The sequence below is a fragment of the Salmo salar genome, chromosome ssa01, assembly GCF_905237065.1.
Source record: "Salmo salar chromosome ssa01, Ssal_v3.1, whole genome shotgun sequence".
NCBI lineage: Eukaryota > Metazoa > Chordata > Actinopteri > Salmoniformes > Salmonidae > Salmo > Salmo salar.
In genome coordinates, this window is record NC_059442.1 from 16,978,229 (window position 1) to 16,998,022 (window position 19,794).

General features: G+C 43.3%; 1 protein-coding gene across 2 annotated transcripts in view; it reads left to right on the forward strand.

Moving 5' to 3' along the window:
* The window catches only part of LOC106569018 (kinesin-like protein KIF26B), a 204,937-nt gene continuing 185,143 nt past the window's right edge, over positions 1 to 19,794 (forward strand). For both annotated transcript variants that reach the window (XM_045714734.1, XM_045714735.1), the window contains exons 1-2: positions 1 to 870; positions 1,321 to 1,707. In XM_045714734.1, coding sequence (XP_045570690.1) covers positions 811 to 870; positions 1,321 to 1,707 — 447 coding nt within the window. In that variant the 5' untranslated portion in view covers positions 1 to 810. The remainder of the gene's footprint in view (positions 871 to 1,320; positions 1,708 to 19,794) is intronic.

A 19,794-nucleotide genomic window follows, 5' to 3' on the forward strand; every position in this document is an offset into this window, starting at 1 on the left:
TGAGTATTTATGAATTATGTTACTGATTAGGCCTAAACCTTTTTGATCCAACTGAACATACTGTAGTCTACCACCTCTGCTCCAGATACTTTTAATGCAATCTTGCAACCATAACCATCGTCAGCTGTAGGCCTACTACATCCCTCTCTAGTCAGCATTTACTCCCTCCAAAAGTTAACAGGACAAATGAGCTGCCACATGTCAGTCAACAAAGTATTGATTCACTATTGGTCCGCCAGCGAGGAAAGGGCAGAGAGGACCCTCCCTCAGCCAGATGTGCGCGAGCATCTATCTCCAGTCGGCACCTCTGGCTTCAGATGAGCACTGAGCCTCCTGCAGGCACACGGACAGCCAGAGGAATACCAGAGCTGTGCCTCTGCCCCGGACTCTACAGCGCTGCAGACGCGCGTCCCCACTGTCTACGCTGAGCCTGTGCAGCAGCGGCTGCATTCACTCTGCTACCGCCCTGCTTGTTGTATTTCGCCGCTCCCAGAAGAGAAACCCGTCTATACCCCACTCATACAGGCGGACCTGTTCACATTTTCACTGTGGATTTTAAGTCGTTACAGGAGACCGTGGATTGGAACTAATTATTGCGCGTATTGGATACATTTGAGCGGAATTACTGTTAGGTTATTGTTTTTCATGGTTGGAGACAGTATGCTATATTGATATCCAATCTGCGTGATATTAGTTCATCATTGAGAAGCACGCGGAGGGGCGTGGAATTCATTGACATCGATTTGGTGTCCTTGTGTGTAAAACAACCGAGATATTTTCTCCCCACTCCTCCCTTCCCTCACCTTCAGCATGACTTCTCTCTCTGGGACCAAAGAGAGGTCTGTGACCAGCAGGAGCAGAAAATACGGGGTTAGTAGCCTAGTCTATTTTTCTACTTTATGTGGATTGGATGATTATATCAGTAACACTAGCAACAACAGTGAAAAGTATAGCAGAGCTCTCATTTATTCCATCAGAGCAGTAAGGGTATGCCATAATGTTTGCTACAGGTTTGAATGCCGTTGGCAATTAATTAGGCTACTGCGGCGAAGCGGGTAGGCTAGCTAGGGAACGCAACAGTAAACAGATAGATAGATCATACTCACCTTTAGTTTTTGTAGGCTAATGCTTTTAGACATTTTTGTTCAAACTGTTTCTTTTCTACGTGGGTTTTTGCATCTCTGCCATTTTAGCCAATAAAGTCTTATACCATGGACCCAGTTGTGCTTCTAGTGAGTTATTGTTTGTCTCCTCAATTTCAATCAAATCAAATCAAATTTTACCTTAAAGGTAGGATTGTCTTTATGGTGCTCCCCACAGATTACCGACACCTCTCCGACAAAATCAGCCTCCTTCTCCCCGGAGACATGGTACAGAAAGGCCTACGAGGAGTCCCGGACCGGCAGCAGACCCGCTCCAGAGGGAGTCGGCTCCATGCCTAGCTCCACAGGCACCCCCTCCCCAGGATCTGGCACCTCTTCCCCGGGCTCTTTCTCTGGTTCCCCCGGGACCATATCCCCAGGGATCGGGACCTGTTCTCCCGGGTCTCTGGGTGGATCGCCAGGTTTTGGTACAGGTTCTGGCAGCGGGAGTTCCCCTGGTTCTGAGAGAGAGAGGGGGATATGGTGTGAGAACTGCAACGCCCGGCTGACAGAGCTGAAGAGGCAGGCGCTGAAGCTGCTGATTCCCGGCCCCTACTCCAGCAAGGTAAGCCGAGTTAGATGCACTGCTGCCCGGCTATAGCAGCCTCTGAATCTGGCGACAGGGGACCCATAGGCAAAGACCATAAGACATCACTATGGTGGTGTAAGACAGGGTTTCCAAGACTTGGGCCGAGCCCCACAGGGCCGAGCCCCACGGGGCCGAGTTTGGGAAACCTGGTGTACTATTATTTTCTGTGTCCATGTGAAGGAGGCATGAAATGAGAAGTGAGTTGGATAATGGTATAGTCCTAGATCTGACTGTAGGCATACTTTTCTGTTTGATCGAGGCTGTGTTGTGCCTGGGCTGAAGAGCCAGTGAGGCTGCCCACGGGAAAAGCTCAGCTCAGAGGCAAACAGCCCTGTCCCTGTTGCTCGTTCAGTAGCTGGCATTATGCAAAAAAAAACAGATTATGATGATGTACATACAATTCGATCAGCTTTTTCTAAAGTTTAAATCCATCAGTACCATTTGCTTCATTACACATCGTTTTGGATAGGGATTAATAAAGGCCTAGTCGATTATTGCCATTATAGTTTTTTTTCCGTTTCCATTGATGGGTTATTTTCTGTTGATAGAACCCTTTGGCGACCCATTTTTTTCTTCTGAATCCAGATAAATGAACGCCAGGGCTTTTAATGTACAGTATGAGGTGCATACATCTTTTTACTGTGCAGGGGTGTGTGTATGTGTGTGTGTGTGCGCTTAAAGAAGGTTCTCTCGCTGTAAAGGGCAATGGGCCTTTACGCTTGATTGTGATTTTCTTTTTTTTCTTTTGTTTTTGTTGTTGAGCATATTGGGGATTTCAGGCGGCCTTGCCAAGTTCTGTGCGTTGCCAAGAGTCTAGGCCCTAAAGAGTGATGAATGCAGCCCCTTGGGGAGGGAGTTATTGGGTAACAAATAACAGCATTCTGCCCGGCACAGCACACATACTGTAAACCCAGAGTGAACAGAGGATATGCGTCATGAGCCTGACTGCTGTGAAAAGCCCGCAGGGGGAGGGGAAGTAGTGGTGGGATGATCCCAATTAAAACCGATAAAAATGAGGTTCAACTCCCATGGTGCGTAATTGTCCCATTCATAAATGGGTCTATTCTAAGTGGATGCAGAGCACTCATAAACTCAACTTTTCTCTGGACCATCTTCCCATTCCAGCCTATCCTAACCTTCATGGTCTGAACATAAAAGTTGTAATGTTTTTACCCTGATATTTGAGAACGAGCATGGTTGTTGAATTATTATTTTATTTAACTAGGCAAGTCAGTTAAGAACAAATTCTTATTTTACATTGATGGCCTACCAGGGAACAGTGGGTTAACTGCCTTGTTCAGGGGCAGAACCACAGATGTTTACCTTGTCAGCTCGGGAATTTGATCCAGCCAACTTTCGGTTACTGCCCAACGCTCTAATCACTAGGTTACCTGCCGCCTCATAGTCTGCCATTCCAGGCTGGTTGTATCTACAGTTATCTCTACCTGTCTGATGGCAAGAGATCCAGGCTGGTTGTATCTACAGTTATCTCTACCTGTCTGATGGCAAGAGATCCAGGCTGGTTGTATCTACAGTTATCTCTACCTGTCTGATGGCCAGAGATCCAGGCTGGTTGTATCTACAGTTATCTCTACCTGTCTGATGGCCAGAGATCCAGGCTGGTTGTATCTACAGTTATCTCTACCTGTCTGATGGCCAGAGATCCAGGCTGGTTGTATCTACAGTTATCTCTACCTGTCTGATGGCAAGAGATCCAGGCTGGTTGTATCTACAGTTATCTCTACCTGTCTGATGGCAATCGAGGAGGTCACTCTGAGAGGTGCTTGTTTACCGTAGTCACTGCGGTCAGTGCACAGGTGATGAGTTAGTGGTAGGCCAATAGAGCAGTCCCCAGCGTGGACACAAGTGGTGCTGTGTAGCACCGGACAGCTGGAGCCTATGGAGATCAGGAGCTCACCGATCAGGACAGACAACCAAGGGTTAACACATTTCTATTACAATCATAGTGGAACTGGGAGAAACCATCATGTTTGGGAGAATTTCCCCACCTATACAAAACCCCCTATCCAACATCTGAATCTGGACTAGGACAGAGTTATTTACTAGAAATGGTATAGGATGTTGGTATGATCCCCTGGAAGCGGCATGGTATTAGAGGGTGGGAGAATATCAGTGTTTAGTCCTGTGTGCGTGTTTGTGTATGGGTTCAGATAAAGTTGACCTCTTTCTCAGCCTCCATTACTTAGTGGTAATTGGCAAGCGTGTCAGTATATAGTATTGTAGTAGATTATAGGGTGAACGTTTGGCACTCTGCCAGTGAATTACATTTAGCAGGTAAAGGCTTTCACATAGAATGAGAATAGAACTGACATTACAAACTTTCCCATTCAGAGCAATGTTGGAGGGCAGCCAGGAAGTAGGGGTGCTGCAGCACCCCCTGAAAAATCTGAATAAAAAAATGATTAAAATATTATTTTTTACTTTTTTTTATCATCAATATGACTGCTCTTCCAATGATAATTATCAACCGTTTTAAATGGCCCACCCGATATGCAAAGCCACGTGATGTAGTTTGGGGTGGGGGTGCTGCCAGCCTGGCTCTGGCTCTGCAGATGGATCTATTGGTCCGCTAACACAGGACTATTAAAGGCACTGGGCAGTCATATTGATGATTTGTGTAAAGGGAAGTTGGTAGACTTTATTTGCTTGTTGAGCTCTCTGGCTCGGAAACGTTCTGTTCTTATCAGGAACAAGATGCATAACTAGAATGGTTTGATGTGATTCATTATCATCATTGGGACAAAGTGTACTGTTATTATTGATTGGGCCTTGCGATAGACTAGCATCCTGTCCAGGGGGTGTACTTGTACATACATCTGCCTCACGCAACAGAAACAGAAGATAGGCTGCTGCCCTATGAACTGTTATAGCTCAGACAAGGCTATTAGGGATGGGGAGAGAGAGAGGTTGACCTGAGGGTTGTTGCTTGGGCAAATCTGTGTTGTTCTGACAAGAACAGGGCTGGTAGATGCTAAGTCTCTCGGAGAGGACAGGGACATGGGTTCAGTCCCAAATTGCACCCTATTCCCTATATAGTGCACTACTTTTCAACAGAGCCCTATGGAACCGATCAAAAGTAGTGCACTATAAAGGGAAAAGGGTACCATTTGGGATGCAGGCATGATACGTCCATCACCTCTGTAATCTTCTGCTTCCTGTTCCCTCCTCTGACAGAACCAGCAGACATTAGTGTTCTTATGCTAATCATGACCTTCACGGGGCCACTGTGGGGAGACCTGGTTCTCAGTCTCTGCTGTTGGCTTCCAGGAAGCGTGCTGAGCGTACAAACACAAACCCACAGGGGGGGCACAGAAATGACACCGCACAGTTGAAGAGTGCAGCAGCGGGGTCGATGTTAGAAAATGTCACTTGCCGAAATCTGTCACTGCCGTGTGTGTTTGCAAGGCTCTGGGTTGGAGGGCGATGGATGGAGAGAAAAGGAAGCAAAGAAAAAGGAAAGAAAGGGATTAAGTGTAGCCTAATTGCATGACTACAGGTACAGCAGAGCAGAGAGGGGTCTCCATTTCTGAAGGATTTCATGGATTGATGGTAGAAGCTTTTTCCTCCCCCATTCTCCCCTTCCATTCATAATGGAGGGATCTGAACTCATAGAGTGTGTCTTTTCCTTTCTTTTTGAAGTGGATGTGTTAGTTCCCTGTGCTGTGCTTCAGGTTTCAGACGTTTTGTTAGCTTACACCTTTTATGACCGACCAGCCAGCTGCAGGAGAGAGGAGGAGGAGGAGGAGGAGGAGGAGGAGGAGGAGGCGGCGGCGGCGGAGGGAGGACGGCTATCAAAGAAAAACAGGGATAGAGATTGCATGGGAGGAAGGAGAGAAATGTAAGACTAGAAGGTGGTAAGAAGGGAAGGAATGGACCGTAGAGGTTATGTCAGTTAGGAAGACAGGAGGGAAGGAGGGGGGATGGAGGGAGACAATAAGGGAGGAGAGGGGTCAGGGAATTGAAGTAGATGTCAGTGACACTGCATGGGAGGATTTTTATAGACACACTTGTAGCTGGAGGCTCAGAGAAAAATCTGGTAACACAGTTGAAGTTATTTAAGACCTAGTTCCTGTGTGTGCGCGTGTAACCCTCAACCACCCACGGCCAAATTGTAACTGGTGAGCGGTCTGTTCTTGGTTAGTCAGGTTCAGCTCAATAAAGTGGGTCAGAGAGTGTGGGGGTGTGTGTGCGCATGTGTGAGTATGAGCCGTAAGGGAAATGTACAAGTAGGTGTGTTCCTGGCTCAGATCCCAGTTTAGGGAGGTTTTACTTCTGTTACTGACTCCCGTGCAACACAGTGCCACTACCTGACCAGCCAGGTTGGTCAAGATTGACTGGGAAATTCCATGTCTGTCCAGGTAAGCGGCCACTAGGGGCAGCGGTGAGCGCTATTACCAACAAGTAGGCTTGTGTTTTGCTAGGGCGTTGGGGATGACGGATGGGCGTAAGCCACAAGCTCTGGCTCCGAGGGTTGCGTGTTCAATCCTAGTTCTAGGCACTCGTTATATATTTTTTAACCCTATCACAAACCTAACCATTAACTAAACCATTTGGAATTAATGCCTAAACTTAAAGGAACATTCCACAGCTTGTCTCCACGACTCCACAGCAAGTTGTTAGTGGCCCTAGTTATCCAAATTGTCCGTAAGTGTTTAAGAAAAATTGAACGAGTAAGCTATAAAATAGCCTTTTATCAAACCAGGAAGGAATTTGTAAGAATTATGAGATTACAGCAGCTTCCATGATGCTTTGCGTCTGGAAGGCAAGTATGGGAAGGAGCGTCTAAGCTAGATGGGTGCTAGCTCTGAACCACCAGGCGAAACTCGAAAATCAATCTAGTACCGATACACAACGGCAATGTACACAACAGCACTATATTAAATAATGCCATTATAACAACATTAGCTAGCAGGGGCAAAACACTTCCTCTGTCTGTTGTCATCTGTCTGCTTGGACCCGCTGGTTTATTCTGTCTTCTCCAGCCTTCTATGCCCAGCCATTACTGTCTGGGCAGTTTCCACATAGTCAATAGTCACGAAAGCCTCCCCCAGCTTTGTTGCTGCTAGTGTTTGTTTGTTTACTCATGGATTTTTATCAATATAAGGGACTACTTTCACTTGGGATGGGCTACTGAATATTACATTGCCAACTGGTTTGTGCCCTCAAAATTCTGTCCTCATACACCAAAATATTTGCGAAAGGACGCCGTCCACAACTATGAGTCAGTCTACTAGCTGGGACTATGGAGCTGTACACTAGAGGATAAGGGGGAGGCGCACCAGGGCTGTGCTTTAGGAGACTGGGCCTCCGTGCTTCGCTTCCTGGCTTGTTCCTCTCCAACATGCGTTCACTCACCCAAAAAATGGACAAACTAATCAATCAGCCTATACTCTGCTACGCTTTATGTTTACTGTTCCGATATTGTATTCTCCCACTCGGCAAAAACTGGTTGAATCGACGTTGTTTTCCACATTTCAACCAAAAAACATTGAATCAACGTGGAAAACTGATTGGATTTGCAAAAAGTCATCAACGTAAGGGCAATTCGTATTGTTTTTACCCAACTTTTAACCTAAATCCAATTGCATGGTGAATTTATTTTTTATTTCACATTGAATTTACGTTAATTGACAACTCAACCAAATGTAAATCAAAACTAAATGTTGAACTGACGTCTGTGCTCAGTGGGATGTGCCTTGTCTATTCCGGGTATGTGTAAATGTACTTGGTGAATAAAGGTGATTCTGATCATTCAACAATCCTTGATGAAGTTGTAATCATCCAACTCTGCAGGGGGGGGTCATCGCTTGCAGCAGCCATTCTGCACACTATAGGTTCTCTGACAGTAATAAATAGAGAAGCTCTCTGACTGACACAGAACTACATGCTCATGGCTGTTTAATTAGCAACACACTCTTTTTCAAATTCCCCACATTCGGGGGTGGGACAAGTGGAGATCAACCTCACTCCTCCCTGAAGCCTGTTGTCGTTTTCAAAAAACACGTGATTAGCCCCAAATAAGTCGCTGAGGGTAAAATCTGGTCCTATGTGTTCTGGACAACAATGTTTAGGAACCAAATGTCCGGAACGTTCCTTTAACTGTGGAGTTGTTTTTGTTTAAACCTATCCACCTTAACTCCTAAACGTAACCTTCGAAATCTGACATTTATGGACAGAAGTTGGATTCTGCAGTGAGACTGTGAGAGCTTGTAATTTTTCAAAAAATTTCCTCTTGGATCACTGAGATTTTTTATTTCATAGTTATTATGTTTTTTGATCAGGTATGATGGATTTTACCCCAATTTCCACCAAATGTTCATTACCGCAACAGTCCAAAAAAAGCCATAAACAAATCAATTTGTAATACTTTTTAACATTTCTGCCCTAATGAAAAGGGCTGTGTTAAACATAACACTGAAAAAATAATATATTTAAAATTAAATTATAGAATGTAATATTCTTCCCATTTTTCGCTTTTTAGCTGTTTCTGCAATGAGAAGGCCAAGAGGGGTAAAGGGGGTGTTTTCAGAATAAGAACCTCATTCTGAAGGTTATAAGCAAAAACATTCACTTAATTTGTACTAACACTCCTCTTGATGATGGGTGAATACAACTTCATAACAACAATGATTGAGTGTTACGGTAATGAGACAGATGTCCACAGACACTGTGTTTGTACGTAATACATATTATAGTTTAATGTAAACTTAAACTAGTATACATCTTTTATGATTTATGGACAAACTACTGCAGCAACATATTTGTATTTTATTAAATGACCCGAGAATTTAAATCGGATGCATTTCGGTAATGAGAATTTGGGGTGAAAATGAACAAAATTCAAGCTAAAATGTATTTAAAATAAGACACTTTGCAAAAACTAGAAATCTTAGTCCTCAGAATGATACTGTAGTTGATTTTTGCTGATGCATCATGGTTTTGCAACTCAAATTGCTAAAACTTCATCCAACATACAGCATCGCTCTCATAACCGTGTCGCCTTCCGTTGCAGCGACATATGACATGTGAGATGCATACATATCTCAGTCAGCGTTAATGTGCTCTTCACGCCTGTGTGTGTGTGTGTGTGTGTGTGTGTGTGTGTGTGTGTGTTGTCAGGGTTAATGTCCTATTCATGACTCTCAGGTGGGAAAGGCATTACCATATAAAGCGGTCCCTTCGTCAATACAGTGAGAAGGGATGGATGAAAAAGTCAGAGAGAGGAATGGAGGGATGCTGAATCGAAGAGCTTCTCATACAGGCTTCTCAAAGGCTCTTTCTGTCTCTCCTTTCTCCTCTTTCACTATCACTTGCTCAACCCTCTGAGTCATTACATGTTAAATTCACCTTTGACAGCGACTATTGCTGTAAGTCTCTAAGAGTTTTGCACACCTAGATTGTACAATATTTGCACATTATTCTTTAAAAAATTCTTCAAGCTCTGGTTATTGATTATTGCTAGGCAGCCATTTTTAAGTCTTGCCATAGATTGTCAAGCAGATTTAAGTCAAAACATGAACTAGGCTCAATGTCTTCTTGGTAAGCAACTCCAGTTTATATTTGGCCTTGTGTTTTAAGTTATTGTCCTGCTGAAAGGTGAATTTGTCTAAGTCTGTTTTCCAACAGAAACTGGGAAACAGGTTTTCCTCTAGGATTTTGCCTGTGCTTAGCTCTATTACGTTTATTTTTATCTTAACCTTCCTTGTCTTTGCCGATGACAAGCATACCCATAACCATAACATGATGCAGCCACCACCATGCTTGAAAATATGAAGAGTGATACGCAGTGATGTGTTGTGTTGGATTTGCCCTAAACATTATGTCCTGAGTTTGTATTCAGGACATAAAATGTATTTCTTTGCCAAATGTTTTGCAGTTTTTACTTTAGTGCCTTATGTTTTGTTATATTTGTATTCTGTACAGGCTTCCTTCTTTTCACTCAAAAGGTTAGTATTGTGGAGTAACTACAATGTTGTTGATCCATCCTCAGTTTTCTCTTATCACAGCCATTAAACCCTGACTGTTTTGAAGTTGCCATTGGCCTCATGGTGAAATCCATGAGCGGTTTCTTTCCTCTCCGGCAATTGAGTTAGGAAGGATGCCTGTATCTTTGTAGTGACTGGGTGTATTGATACACCATCTAAAGTGTAATTAACTTCACCATGCTCAAAGGGATATTTAATGTCTGCTTTTTTTATTTCCCCCCATGTACCAATAGGTGCCCTTCTTTATAAGGCATTGGAAAACCTCCCTGGTCTTTGTGGTTGAATCTGTGTTTGAAATTCACTGCTCGACTGAGGATAATTGTATGTGTGGGGTACAGAGATGACCATGTTAAACACTATTATTGCACACAGTGAGTCCATGCAATTTGTGTGACTTGTTAAGCACATTTTTACTCCTGAACTTATTTAGTCTTAACGTAACAAAGGGGTTGAATACTTATTGACTCAAGACATTTCAGATTTTCATTTTTTATTTATTTGTAAACATTTCTAAAAACATAATTCGACTTTGACATTATGGAGTATTGTGTGAAGGCCAGTCACACATAATATCTCTTCAGGCTGTAATATTCCAGACTCTGACATGGCTCGTTCTGATATTTCTTCATTTCTAGTTTTTTAAACTTTTGGATTACAGTGGGGGGAAAAAGTATTTGATCCCCTGCTGATTTTGTATGTTTGCCCACTTACAAAGAAATGATCAGTCTATCATTTTAATGGTAGGTTTATTTGAACAGTGAGAGACAGAATAACAACAAAAAAATCCAGAAAAACGCATGTCAAAAATGTTATAAAATGATTTGCATTTTAATGAGGGAAATAAGTATTTAACCCCTCTGCAAAACATGACTTAGTACTTGGTGGCAAAACCCTTGTTGGCAATCACAGAGGTCAGACGTTTCTTGTAGTTGGCCACCAGGTTTGCACACATCTCAGGAGGGATTTTGTCCCACTCCTCTTTGCAGATCTTCTCCAAGTCAATAAGGGTTTGAGGCTGACGTTTGGCAACTCGAACCTTCAGCTCCCTCCACAGATTTTCTATGGGATTAAGGTCTGGAGACTGGCTAGGCCACTCCAGGACCTTAATGTGCTTCTTCTTGAGCCACTCCTTTGTTGCCTTGGCCGTGTGTTTTGGATCATTGTCATGCTGGAATACCTATCCACGACCCATTTTCAATGCCCTGGCTGAGGGAAGGAGGTTCTCACCCAAGATTTGACGGTACATCGCCCCGTCCATCGTCCCTTTGATGCGGTGAAGTTGTCCTGTCCCCTTAGCAGAAAAACACCCCCAAAGCATAATGTTTCCACCTCCATGTTTGACGGCGGGGATGGTGTTCTTGGGGTCATAGGCAGCATTCCTCCTCCTCCAAACATGGCGAGTTGAGTTGATGCCAAAGAGCTCCATTTTGGTCTCATCTGACCACAACACTTTCACCAGTTGTCCTCTGAGTCATTCAGATGTTCATTGTCAAACTTCAGACGGGCATGTACATGTATTCTTGAGCAGGGGGACCTTGCGGGCGCTGCACGATTTCAGTCCTTCACGGCGTAGTGTGTTACCAATTGTTTTCTTGGTGACTATGGTCCCAGCTGCCTTGAGATCATTGACAAGATCCTCCCGTGTAGTTCTGGGCTGATTCCTCACCGTTCTCATGATCATTGCAACTCCACGAGGTGAGATCTTGCATGGAGCCCCAGGCCGAGGGATATTGACAGTTCTTTTGTGTTTCTTCCATTTGTGAAAAATCGCACCAAATGTTGTCACCTTCTCACCAAGCTGCTTGGCGATGGTCTTGTAGCCCATTCCAGCCTTGTGTAGGTCTACAATCTTGTCCCTGACATCCTTGGAGAGCTCTTTGGTCTTGGCCATGGTGGAGAGTTTGGAATCTGATTGATTGCTTCTGTAGACAGGTGTCTCTTTTACAGGTAACAAGCTGCGGTTTGGAGCACTCCCTTTAAGAGAGTGCTCCTAATCCAGCTCGTTACCTGTATAAAAGACACCTGGGAGCCAGAAATCTTTCTGATTGAGAGGGGGTCAAATACTTATTTCCCTCATTAAAATGCAAATCAATTTATAACATTTTTGACATGCGTTTTTCTGGATTTTTTTGTTGTTATTCTGTCTCTCACTGTTCAAATAATCCTACCATTAAAATTATAGACGGATCCTTTCTTTGTCAGTGGGCAAACGTACAAAATCAGCAGGGGATCAAATACTTTTTTCCCCCACTGTATGTGTGTATTCTTATTGTGTTACTAAATATTAGTGCGCCGTTGGAGCTAGAAACGTAAGCATTTCGCTGCACCTGCGATTAAATTCTACAAATCTGTGTACATGACCAATAAACTTTGCTTTGATTTTGTAACTTTTGGATCATAATGACCAAGATCAGTGGGGACCTGATCCTAGATCAGCACTCCTACTCTGAGACGCTATGTGAATACGGCCCCTGATTGTACCGCCGCTACCTGCCGTGTCGTTTGGAACACTGGACCGTTGCTACCATGGCAACACAGAGAGTGGCCAGACCCAATTCCGTTCTCACACAAATAGACAAATAAATATATAAATATTTTTGGAAATAAATAAATACAAGTGGAGAAAATTGATTTTCTTCCTCTCTTCCAGCTACTGGGTTTTGCTGCGCACACACACACACACACACACACACACACACACATATATATGCGTGCACGCTGGGGTGTGTGATTGTGTCCCAGCAGGGGAGTGTAAGCTGTGAGTTTTCTGCTCCTGCTTTATTGGTTTAGACCAGCATGGTTCTCACTGTGCACAGAGCTATAGACACAATGACAACAAGCTTTAGAAGGGGGGTCCTCTCCCCCATCTCCCTCACTGACTATTCCTCCCTCCCTCTGCCCTCCTCCCTCCCCTGCTCCTCTCTACAGGAGCTGTATGTACAGTACCAGTCAAAAGTTTCGACACACCTTCCAAGGTTTTTCTTTATTTTGACTATTTTCTACATTGTAGAATAATAGTGAAGACATAAAAACTATGAAATAACGCATATGGAATCATGTAGTAACCAAAAAAAGTGTTTAACAAATCAAAATATATTTTATATTTGAGATTCTTCAAAGTAGTCACCCTGTGCCTTGATGACAGCTTTCCACACTCTTGGCATTCTCTCAACCAGCTTCATGAAGAATTATTTTCCAATGGTCTTGAAGGAGTTCCCACATATGCTGAGCACTTGTTGGCTGCTTTTCCCACTCTGAGGTCCAACTCACCCCAAACCATCTCTATTGGGTTGTGGTCGGGTGATTGTGGAGGCCAGGTCATCTGATGCAGCACTCCATCACTGTCCTTGGTCAAATTGCGCTTACACAGCCTGGAGGTGTTTTGGGTCATTGTCCTGATAGTCTCACTAAGCTCAAACCATATGTGTTATTTCTTTGTTTTGATATATTCACTATTATTCTACAATGTATACAATAGTAAAAATAAAGAAAAACCCTTGCATGAGTAGGTGTGTCCAAACTTTTGACTGGTAGTGTGTGTGTGTGTGTGTGTGTGTGTGTGTGTGTGTGTGTCTGTGTGTGTGTGTGTGACACACACACACACACACACACACATTTGTCTGCCCAGCGTGTTTGTGTACATGTATATTCTCTGCAGTCTCAGTGGACGTGTAACCGCTGGTGCGGTCTCTGTGGACGTGTAAACGCTGGTGCGGTCTCTGTGGACGTGTAACCGCTGGTGCGGTCTCTGTGGACGTGTAACCGCTGGTGCGGTCTCTGTGGACGTGTAACCGCTGGTGCGGTCTCTGTGGACGTGTAACCGCTGGTGCGGTCTCTGTGGACGTGTAACCGCTGGTGCGGTCAGAGCGAGTCTAGTTTTAGCCTGGCTACTATTAGCTTCACTGGCTCACTCTGCTGCTATGATTACATGTTACGGCTTCCCTCTCCAAATTGTGTGTAAATACATATCACTTTGGGGTGCTAGACGTAGCCATGAAAACCCTTATAATCAGAGTGTTATTTCAGGCTTCCAGCTCTAGTGTTGTTTTTCAGGCAGACACTAGACGTGTGGGCGACTAAGAGCATCTTCACACTTAATACACTTTCGGCTAGACATATTACTCAAAATGTCAAATGTCAAATGTGTACTTGCTACGTCTCAACCACTACCACTGGAGGCAGCACATGACACTCACCTGAAAGTTGCCACCCTTGAAGCAGGGCAGTGTAAACCAAATTGTCTCATTGAGCCAACATTCCTACTGTATAAATGGTAATAGCAGAGCAATGTTTTTGAAACATCTGAAATGTATAGAATATTTTCCTAATATTTGAGACTTTTTTATTGAGTTTTTACCTGAAATTGCATTAACAGCCTGTTACAGTGTGAAATTGTCGCAAGTAGCTGCCGTCTGCACTGAGCCCATGTAAAACTATGGAAGCTGATCCCCACCACCAAAAACATGTTAAAGATGGATCATACAAATAGAATATATTTTTTAATTTGTAACATTGTGTGGTGATTTCAGAGTTGGCACAACAGGTCCCAGAGTCGTGGTGGGGAATTGTTTTCCTGGGGCCCACAGTTTTTCCTGGTAGTAGGCTAACCTAACCAACTCCGAACCCTAGTTGTAGTGTATGACACAGCAATACAGTGCATTCGGAAAGAATTCAGACCTCTTCACCTTTTCCACATTTTGTTATGTTACAGCCTTATTCTAAAATGTATTAAATAAAAAAACAGATATCACATTTACATAAGTATTCAGACCCTTTACTCAGTACTTTGTTGAAGCACCTTTGGTAGCGATAACAGCCTCGAGTCTTCTTGGGTATAATCTTGGCACACCTGTATTTGCGGATTTTCTCCCATTGTTCTCTGCAGATCTTTTGAAGCTCTGTCAGGTTGGATGGGGGAGCGTTGGTGCACAGCTATTTTCAGGTCTCTCCATAGATGTTCGATCGGGTTCAAGTCTGGGCTCTGGCTGGGCCACTCAAGGACATTCAGAGATTTGTCCTGAAGCCACTCATGCATTGTCTTGGTTGTGTGCTTAGGGTTGTTGTCCTGTTGGAAGGTGAACCTTCGCTCCAGTCTGAGGTCCTGAGCGCTCTGAAGCAAGTTTTCATCAAGGCTCGCTCTGTACTTTGCTCCGTTCATCTTTCCCATGATCCTGACTAGACTCCCAGTCTCTTCCGCTGAAAAATATCCCTACAGCATGATGCTGCCACTACCATGCCTCACCATAGGGATGGTATTGGCCAGGTGATGAGCAGTGCCTGGTTTCCTCCAGACGTGACGCTTGGCATTCAGTTCAATCTTGGGTTCATCATACCAAAGAATCTTGTTTCTCATGGTCTGAGAGTCCTTTAGGTGCCTTTTGCAAACTCCAAGCAGACTGTCATGTGCCTTTTACTGAGGAGTGGCTTCCGTCTGGCCACTCTACCATAAAAGCCTGATTGGTGGAGTGCTGCAGAGATGGTTGTCCTTCTGGAAGGTTCTCCCATCCCCACAGAGGAACTCTGGAGCTCTGTCAGAGTTACCATCAGGTTCTTGGTCACCTCCCTGACCAAGGCCCTTCTCCCCCAATTGCTCTGTTTGGCTCTGTTTCTTCCATTTAAGACTGATGGAGACCACTGTGTTCTTGGGGACCTTCAAGTCTGCAGACATTCTTTGGTACCATTACCCAGATCTGTGCCTCGACACAATCCTGTCTCAGACCTCTACAGACAATTCCTTCGACCTCATGGCTTGGTTTTTGCTCTGACATGCACTGTCAACTGTGGGACCTTCTATAGACATGTGTGTGCCTTTCCAAATCATGTCCAATCAATTGAATTTAACACAGGTAGACTCCAATCAAGTTGTAGAAACATCTTAAGGATGATCAATAGAAACAGGATGCACCTGAGATCAATTGTGAGTCTTATTGCGAAGGGTCTGAATACTTATGTAAATAAGGTATTTCTGTTTTTTTTTATACGTTTTCAAATATTTCTAAAACCTGTTTTCACTTTGTTATTATGGGGTATTATGTGTAGATTGATGAGTTTTTTGTTGTTATTTAATACATTTTAAAATAAGGCTGTAACTTAACAAAATGTGGAAAAAGTCAAGGGATCTGAATACTTTCCGAATGCACTGTAAATCAGCTGTAAAAAAAACGGTTTTATACAGGCTATGATGGGACCAGATTGTTTTTCTAATTTGGCCATATGGTTTTAAAAACAAACTTGTGGAAAACACATACAAACACCTGCGATTGAATAAGAACTAACAGGGCTGAGCTCCATAATGTAGGCCTTTGCATCTGTAATTTAAAAAGATACTCATACAGTATGTCATCACTTTTGTGTTGATTGATTCATTCCAGTTAATCATTTTGCATTAAAAAGGCCTATGTAGTCACACCACCCGAAGTGTGAATAGAAATCAAGTTTGATCACATTCACATTTTCTCAGAACACAAATGGGCCTATTTGAGGCTATAAAAACATGGCGTTACGTTTCCCCTGGCTCAGATGGGATCAGAGTGCATGGTGGGTATGTGCTTTCATATAAAACAGCCTGTTGCGGTGAATTCACTTATACCCACATTGCAAAATGTAATGATTTGCATGATATTGATAAAAAATTAAGTCTGGTTTGTTGTAAGGTTGTGTTTTTATATTGGTATGAGTTAACCGTACATTTTTCATAGGCTAACGTTACTTGATAAAGACATGCTGTTAGCAACTCTGTGCTTTTGTCTTGAAGCTAAAATGTAACAAGTGTAGCCTACAGACGAGAAAATAAACCCACATACAGTACATGCTTATGAATTGTTGCACTATTCAATAGTGTAATATGCTTTCGATAAAGTATCTGTCATTGTTGAATAGTTTTTGCTTACTGGCTAATGGCTACTGGGATATTTACAACAATTTGAGCTGCAGACCAAGAATGTTGTGTTTCCGGCGACAACGTCTGGTAAAACAAGGATTCAATGTGAATTGAATAGTAGAATTCTCTTTTACCAACCCACTCCTCAGACTATCCTTCATATCTTGTAGTGGGAATAGGGCCTAAGTGGTTATTTACAGTAGTGCTAAAGGCTCTTCTAACATTAGACATCTCCCCCAGCTCTCACTGACGTTGTTTGATGGTTATTTCTGAGTCTGAGGTGTTGGAGGTGTCGGATACTGGGGAAGTGTGAGTATGAGTGAGAGAGAACATTGAGTTTCTTAAACAGTTTTGTAGGTCTGACTTGAGAGGGCAAAGCTGAATCTATAGAGAACCTGATCAGCTAGGTTTCCTAGACTAGAGGCCAGCTCAATACTATAGACAATTGGACAATTTAATAGACACTGCAGTCAATAAAACCTAATAAAAACATCTCGTCCAGGACCGGAGTCTAGACAGACTGGTGCGCTATAGCACTTCAGAGCTACAGTAGGTCTTTATGAAAATAAGCCATTTGCCACATGGGCCTGCCATCATTCATTTTGAACTGGACTGTGTGTTTACAGGCAGTAGGGCCTGCCATCATTCATCCATCATTCATTTTGAACTGGACTGTGTGTTTACAGGCAGTAGGGTCTGCCATCATTCATCCATCATTCATTTTGAACTGGACTGTGTGTTTACAGGCAGTAGGCCCTGCCATCACTCATCCATCATTCATTTTGAACTGGAGCGGAGAGGGTATTCTCTGCTGCTAGCCTACTTTCCAGGCACCATCGCATGAGCCTGAATCCACAGACTCTGGCCAAACTTGTGTTTTTAAAAGTGATTTCAAAGTCACTGTAGACTGAGCATTTTTTCATTGAATTTTTACTCAGTTCTAAGTAAGTCACAGCCTATATGCACAATGTATAGACTGTATAATGATTTAATGCTTCACAATTAATTTATTTGGAGCCTTGAAATAATAGGCTAATAATATAGCCAAAATAATTCATTTTCATTCCTTCTTAGGCTACCTGTCTGGCTCCTGACCGATTTCGAGTGTTTATATGCTGTTTAATAAGACACGTAGCCTATTTCAAATGATGAGTGTTGTTTATTAAAATACTTTTCATTCAAATCATATGGATTGGTTTCAATACTTCAAAACCAAATGGTAGGACCAGGTAGTCACAAAAATAGATGGCTGTTGGTTCATGGAGATTTTAATGAATGGAGCAAATTTGGAGAAGCATTTTTTTCCCCTTTGATCAAGGAGTGGTTTTTAGCGGTGGGATTGGAAAGGATGTGGAGTGCCGGAGCGGTGCGCAAGCACCTCTCCGTGTGCGATGAGCTGGATTTCCTAACTCTCAACTCCACTCACATACTTTGACACTGGGCGCTCTGGCCGAGGACTAGGGTTGATCCGATTGATCGTTCCTCACAACGGAAGTCAAGCACCCAAGCTAATTGGCTAAAGTTGGCAAGCTTGCAAGCTACTTTCATCTCACTCCGACCATTTTACTCGCCCTAGCAGAGCTGGTTAGGCTGTTCATGTTAATTAGAGTATTAGTGACTAACTGTGCTACTGGCAACAATAAAACATTTTTTTTTACTGACACCTGTCATATTCAGCGGGGTTTGCATGCAAATTCATCAGTTATTCTGCTCTCTGGCACACTCAAACGAGAGTGCTCTGAAATCGGAGTAGTTAGCCAGAGTTTACAAACGCAAGAAATATGCTAACTGGATAGCAGTTGTTCAAGTTCAGCATAGCTAGCTAGCTAGCTAGCAAAGTGATTCAAATGTATTTTTAGCTATGCAAATTACACCTGCATCTGTAGCCAAAGAAAAACGATATGAGGGGAAAACCTCGGTCACTCACCCATTTCTCCAATGACATGACATCCTCCCAGCAGCTAGCTAGCTAGCTAACGTTATGCTCTGTGTTTTTAGCTTTCTAAATAAATAGGTACATAAATAAATACTCTAGCCTATTAGCCACCTTATGACTGACTTGTGATCATTGCCCTTGCTAGATTGATTGTATTGACATTCCCAGGCTTCAAATCAAAATCAAATTGAATGGTCACATACGCGTGTTTAGCAGATGTTATTGCGGGTGTAGTGAAATGCTTGCGTTTCTAGTTCCATCAGTGCAGTAATATCTAACAAGTAATATCTAACAATTTCACAACAATACACACAAATCTAAAGTAAAGGAATGGAATTAAGAATATATCAATATTTGGACGAGCAATGTCAGAGCGGCATTGACTAAGATACAGTAGAATAGAATAAAATGTATATGAGATGATGGCAGTGCGATGGCAATTGCATCGTCTGTGTATCTATTGGGGCGGTAAGCAAATAGGCTCTAGGTCTAGGGTGTCAGGTAATGTAGAGGTGATATGATCCTTGACTAGTCTCTCAAAGCACTTCATGATGTCAGTGCTATGGGGCGATAGTCATATAGTTCAGTTACCTTTGCTTTCTTGGGTACAGGAACAATGGTGACCATCTTGAAGCATGTGGGGACAGCAGACTGTGATAGGGAGAGATTGAATATGTTCGTAAACACTCCAGGCAACTGGTCTGCGCATGCTCTGAGGACGCGGCTAGGGATGGCGTCTGGGCCGGCAGCCTTGCAAGGGTTAACACGCTTAAATGTCTTACTCACGTCGGCCACGGAGAAGGAGAGCCCACAGTCCTTGGTAGCGGGCCTCGTCGGTGGCACTGTTTTCTCCTCAAAGCAGGCGAAGGTGTTTAGCTTGTCCAGAAGCAAGACGTATGTGTCCGCGACGTGGCTGGTTTTCCCTTTGTAGTCCGTGATTGTCTGCAGACCCTGCCAAATACGTCTGAGTCGTTGAATTGCGACTCCACTTTGTCTCTGTACTGATGTTTTTCCTGTTTGATTGCCTTATGCAGGGAATAACTACAGTTTATATTCAACCATATTCCCAGTCACCTTGGTTAAATGCGGTGGTTTACGCTTTCAGTTTTCAGCTGCCATCTATCCACGGTTTCTGTTTAGGGTAGGTTTTAATAGTCACAGCGGGTACAACTTCTCCTATACACTTCCTGATTAACTCAGCCACCGTATCAGTGTATTCGTCAATGTTATTCTCGGAGGCT